The sequence below is a fragment of the Theobroma cacao genome, chromosome 4 (genome assembly GCF_000208745.1).
Source record: "Theobroma cacao cultivar B97-61/B2 chromosome 4, Criollo_cocoa_genome_V2, whole genome shotgun sequence".
NCBI lineage: Eukaryota > Viridiplantae > Streptophyta > Magnoliopsida > Malvales > Malvaceae > Theobroma > Theobroma cacao.
The window spans coordinates 27,813,750-27,819,644 of NC_030853.1; the positions used below are offsets into that span (position 1 = coordinate 27,813,750).

The 5,895-nt window shown below is 35.8% G+C and overlaps 1 protein-coding gene across 1 annotated transcript; it reads left to right on the forward strand.

Annotated features, from left to right (window-relative positions):
- Positions 443 to 5,644, forward strand: LOC18602968 (primary amine oxidase). The gene is made up of 5 exons (XM_018119162.1): positions 443 to 1,272; positions 2,875 to 3,259; positions 3,349 to 3,462; positions 4,626 to 5,164; positions 5,256 to 5,644. Exons 1-5 carry the CDS (start codon positions 497 to 499, stop codon positions 5,452 to 5,454), a joined length of 2,013 nt encoding a protein of 670 aa, XP_017974651.1. The 5' UTR covers positions 443 to 496; the 3' UTR covers positions 5,455 to 5,644.

A 5,895-nucleotide genomic window follows, 5' to 3' on the forward strand; every position in this document is an offset into this window, starting at 1 on the left:
CATTTGCAGAAAGTGACACTTTTCCTCAGACTCCAGCTTGCAATATTTAATTTGAGCCCCTCAATCTTCATACAGTGTGTCTCACTCTCCACGGAATCTATTATCTTATCTTCTCAATATTAAAACAAAATTTAAAGTTTATATATGCCAAATACTACTATAAGTAAAGTGTTACCCTTAATTTCCGTGTTTAATCAAAAGTGAACAATCAATTTGAAAATTATTCGTTTTAATTTAGAGATGAAGTTAGTAGGTCATATGCAAATTGAAAACGTCACTCATTTTACCCTTTTAGTGAAAGAAAATTATTCACCATGATAGAAAAAAATAAGTTCATTCACCGTGAGAGACGGTAATCTTTGTAATGTAAAACAATTTCCGGAGGAGTAAATCTACTTATTTCTTTAATGTTATTTTAACTTGGTCCATGTTGCATAATTAATTGCTTATTTGGCCATTTAAGGGCAAAGAAGCTCTAGGCTTTCCACACAGAACAATGGCTTCAACATTGAAAATAGCACTGTTTTTCTCCATCTTCTGCATCTTCCGTCTCTCACCAATCACAAGCTCTAAGCCCCATCCACTAGATTCCCTCACTGCATCCGAGCTCCTCCTGGTTCGAGCCGTTGTGAACCAGTCCTACCCTAGCTCGAACCACAAACTAACCTTCCAGTATGTTGGCTTAGATGAGCCAGAGAAACAACTTGTCAAATCATGGCTATCAAAACCCACCACCAAACCCCCACCTCGCCAAGCTTTGGTCGTTATCCGGCTCAATGAACAAACTCATGAAATCATAGTAGATTTGTCAAAACGTTCCGTCATCTCTGATAAAATCTACAATGGATTTGGGTACCCTTTACTTACCATTGAGGAACAAGAAGCTGCAGCCGATTTAGCACTTAAACATGAGCCATTTTTAGCATCACTTAGCAAAAGAGGGCTAAATATATCTGAAGTTATTTGCTCTACTCAAACAATTGGCTGGTACGGAGAAGAGAAGACCAAAAGAGAGCTGAAAGTCGTATGTTACTATTTGGATGGGACGGTTAATATGTATTTGAGGCCAATAGAAGGGATAACCATGGCTGTGGACCTCGAAGAAATGAAGATATCTCAATACATTGACAGAGCTGTTGCTTCAATGCCAAAAGCTGAGGGAACTGAGTACCGAGCTTCCAAGCTAACACCGCCTCTCGGTCCACGTTTCAATGGTGCTCCCCCAACACCACCGGGCCAAACGGGGTTCAAGATTGATGGAAATATTGTCAGGTGAGACTAGCTAGATCAAAACTTTATGCGTTATGCTACAAAATGATACCGTTACAGCTTGATTGGTTGGGCTGAGGTATGGAGTAGCCATTCCCCTAATTCCTAAACCTCTAATAACTTGTTTGCTCAACAGAAATTGTCATTTTTTGGAATAGTCATTCTTAAAATAACTTAAATAGTCATTAAAAAAAACTTCATAATAATTATTTCACGAGTGAGGAATACGTTGAAACTTTAGATAAGATATTTTCTATAATTTTCACATTTTTTCTCTTTCTACCCATCTTCTACCTCTTTCTTTTTCTCTTTATAGTCCTTCACTAGAGGGCGACAATGGCACCATGTCGATTGCAGGAACCACCGATTGATGTTCCCTCACCATATCCGACTGTAGGAAGCGCCAATCTTGTGACACCTGATTAGATCTAATCACGAGAAGTGCCAATCTGGTGCTCTAGCAGCTAGATTCGACCACAAGCAATGCTAGATTGGCATTTCGACCATATCTTTGGTGACTGTCTGGTGAGAAGAAAGGAAAAATAAAAACAAAATACTAGAATAGAAAAAAAAAAAGACAAACTAAAAATTAATACTTTATTTTTTAAAATTAAATTAAAATTTTAATTATTAAAAAATATTTTAAAATTTTAATTATAAATTTTTAATATTTTAATTTTTAAAAATAAAATAATTATATATTATAATAAAAAGTATTTTTATCATTTATCACTTATTTTTTTGTTATTTCGAAAATTATTCCTGCCAACTAAGTATTAGAATAAATTATAATAACAATTCTTGTTTTATTTTATTCTCATAAATCAAATTATATAATAACTATTCCTCCCTTATTCTATTCTCTTAGAATAATTATATTCAAATCTCACTTTATTTCATTTGAACCAAACATGCTGTTATTGTCCATGAAATTACTTAGAGAGTACTAGACAGATTTACTGGACTCAGCCAGGTTTTTTTACTAATTTAATTTGGTTAGAAGATTTAATGTAACAGGAAGGACTTTTGTAACTTTTGTTTAGGTACTGATTTAAACACTTGTGGCAACAAGATAACGTTCTAGTGAATAATAAGGTAAATCTAATTAGGTGTTAGAATTATTTATTTATTGGATGACTGAGGATTGGCTGGCTATATTTCTAAATCTAGTTGTCAATATACTGAATAGGTTTTTGCTTTTTTTTTTTATAATTAAAGGATGGTCTAATATTATCCTTTTCATTTGAATTGGTGTAAAATTTTTCTTCAATAGTAAAAATTATATGAATTATCCATATGATATGAAAAAATAATAATAATCTTGAATATTTTTAATTGTCAGCAAAGGTTGTAGATGAAGAATAATCTTATTTTGTTAACGCAAGGGGATGCATTTTATTTCAATTTTTATTCTACGTACTGATCATACTTATATTAAATCTGTTCATTAAATAAATAAATAAATATATACTATTTATTTATCTAATTCCTGGCCAATTGCCAATTGTATCATCGACACCAAAATCTTGTCGATCCTTATCTTCGGGAAAATTTTTTTTTCCATTGACATTGTTTAAAAGATTAAAATTTTCTATTCGATATCAGTTGGGCAAACTGGAAGTTCCATCTAGGATTTGATGCTCGAGTTGGTCCAGTTATCTCTCTAGCCTCCATCTACGATGCTGAAAAGAGAACATACCGTCAGGTGTTGTATAGATCATTCATCTCCGAGCTTTTCGTTCCATACCAGGATCCAACCGAGGAATGGTACCACGTAACATTTTTCGACTGTGGCGAATTCGGGTTCGGTATTTCTGCAGTTCCATTGGAACCCCTCAACGATTGTCCAGCCAATGCAGTTTTCGTTGATGGTTACTATGCAGGCCAAGATGGCAATCCTGTCAAGGTATCCGATGTAATGTGCATATTTGAAAGACATTCAGGGGATGTAATGTGGCGACATACAGAGGCTGAGCTTCGAGATCAAGAGGTTTGTAATAATGGTTAATTTTTTTTTTCCATTGAAAATTGACTTATCATTGATCTTGATGCTATTATAAATAATTGTGATGTGTGCAGATCAGGGAGGTGAGACCAGAGGTTAGTCTTGTGGTGAGAATGGTGGCGACTGTGGGCAACTATGATTATATACTTGATTGGGAATTCAAGCCAAGTGGATCCATCAAATTTGGGGTATAGAAATAATATCAACTACTTAGCTTTTTCACTTTTTTTTCCCTTAATACGATGAATGCTTAGCGTTGCTAAAACTTCCATGTCCATGCTAGTGTTCTGACAATTGGCTTAGTGCAGCAGTCAGGATCTTGGGATCACCGTATTCTCACGATCTAGTTGATAAAATATTGATAAATTTTGAAAAACAAATCCCGTTTTGATATGGCCTGCCTGAGCGATAAAAATTGAAAAAGTAAAAACAACGAAGTTGATTGATGACTACCAGCAGTGTGGGTTAGCTTTTGGGCCTACACGAAAAGAAAAGTCCAGAGGTCAGTGGTCCATGATAAATATGTCCACCAGGAGCAATCAGCGATGGATAGATTTAGTCGATCTGTATCTCTGCCTCGTATACAAAATTAGGGCATTGCCGAGAAGGAAGAATCCTTATTATATCTCTTCCTCCTAGATACCTCTATATATACCGCACAAGGATAGACACGTGTTTCATTCTACTTACTTTGGTCCGCCACTGATACTTTCACACAAGGACAAACACGTGTTTGACTTTTCTTTTTTTGGATACAAAGGAGAATCAATGGCCCTGAACGAAAACAATTAAAACAAGTCTAGGATATTCAACTCCCATGATGTCCGCAAGTAAGAGAGGCTTCAGATCATTCTGGAGCTTGTTGGCGACTCTGGATTCCTGGGTGTTGAGTTTCAATGGCAAGCCAGTCGGCAATGAAATTCTTTTGCTTAGGGATGTGGGAAAGTCTCCAAGTCAAGTTGGTGGTTTTTGATGGCTTTGATGATATGAGATAGAGGGTTGTTTGATCAGGAGCACTGAGATCAATAAGTCAGTCTCAAGTTCCACTCTATGTAGGGTTCATGCTCTTGGCCATTTTAATTCCATGGTTAATTCCCCAAAGTTCAACAAGGTGACTTGAACAATCTCCAAGGAAGCAAGTAAAACCTGCCAACCAATTTCGGGATTCCCCTCTGGACTCGACCAGCTCCTGTTTGACTTTACGACCTGTTTTACATAGCAAACAAATTGCTTATCCTTCTCCAGAGCTCTAAGTGTTGTTCTTGTTCCTAATCTAAAATTCGAATTCCTCTCCTAAATAATTAATGGTTATTTAAATTTTCTAAAATATTTCTCTTGCTCTCTTCCTCAGGTTGGGCTAACAGGAGTGCTAGAAGTGAAGGCTGTACCATACAAGCACACAGATCAAATAAAAGAGGAAGTCTATGGTACTCTCGTAGCAGACAATACCATTGGTGTACACCACGATCACTTTCTAACCTACCATCTGGATCTTGATATTGATGGGGATGCCAATTCTCTTGTCAAGACTAATTTGGTTACCAAACGAGTCACTGACAAGAGCATACCAAGAAAAAGTTATTGGACGGTTGAACATGAAACAGCTAAGACTGAAGCTGATGCAAGGATTAAACTTGGCTTGAAACCAGCAGAGCTGGTGGTAGTGAACCCGAACAAGAGAACTAAACCTGGAAACAAAGTTGGGTATCGTTTGATTCCAGGATCTGCAGCAGGGCCACTTCTAGCAGCAGATGACTACCCACAAATCAGGGCTGCCTTCACAAATCATAATGTATGGGTAACCCCATATAACAAATCTGAAAAATGGGCCGGCGGACGATATGTTGATCAAAGTCGAGGAGATGATACCTTAGCTGTCTGGAGCAACAGGTACAATTTCCGATGATACATCTATCGGTTCTCTATCGCAAAGAAGCATTATTAAATTTTCATTGAAATGAAAATTTCAATGTGTTTGCAGGAATAGGGGCATTGAGAACAAGGATATAGTCCTATGGTATACAATGGGCTTTCACCATGTCCCTTGCCAGGAAGATTTTCCAATGATGCCAACATTGAGCGGTGGATTTGAGCTGAGACCAACTAATTTCTTTGAGTATAGTCCTGTGCTCAAAACCAAACCTCCTCAGCATTTAAGTTGGCCTAATTGCACTGCGTGATACTCTGTCTGGGTCCATGTCAGAAACATGAGTCTAATGGAATATAAATGTTCCAATATTAAAAGTCTGTCCTTTTGGTGTAATAAAGTATGTCGATCTTTGTAATAAATTATGGTTGAAAGTCTATTTAGTGTAACCGAAATTTTCTTTTGGCTACGTTGTCGTCTAAAAGCTTGTTTGGTTTTGACTATTATGAAATTCTCATAAAAAATAATAACTTTTAAAATTTAGTTAAAATTATTTGATAAATTAATTATTTGGCTTAGTAGTTATTCATACTTATACATTATTAATACGATGCACATCAAATTTCAAAGTAATTTTTGTACTTAAAAGAATTTTGAAACTAATTTATACAAATATATCACTAGAATATTAAATTAGAAATAATATACAACAAATCTATATGTATACCAAATCCAACAATTGGTGTTAGGAAAA

Excerpts from the sequence above, each read along its gene's own strand:
- LOC18602968 (XM_018119162.1), top strand. The coding sequence starts at position 497 with ATGGCTTCAACATTGAAAATAGCACTGTTTTTCTCCATCTTCTGCATC. Across the intron at positions 1,273-2,874 it reads ATTGATGGAAATATTGTCAG|TTGGGCAAACTGGAAGTTCC; the intron begins GTGAGACTAGCT and ends ATTCGATATCAG. Across the intron at positions 3,463-4,625 it reads GTGGATCCATCAAATTTGGG|GTTGGGCTAACAGGAGTGCT; the intron begins GTATAGAAATAA and ends TCTCTTCCTCAG.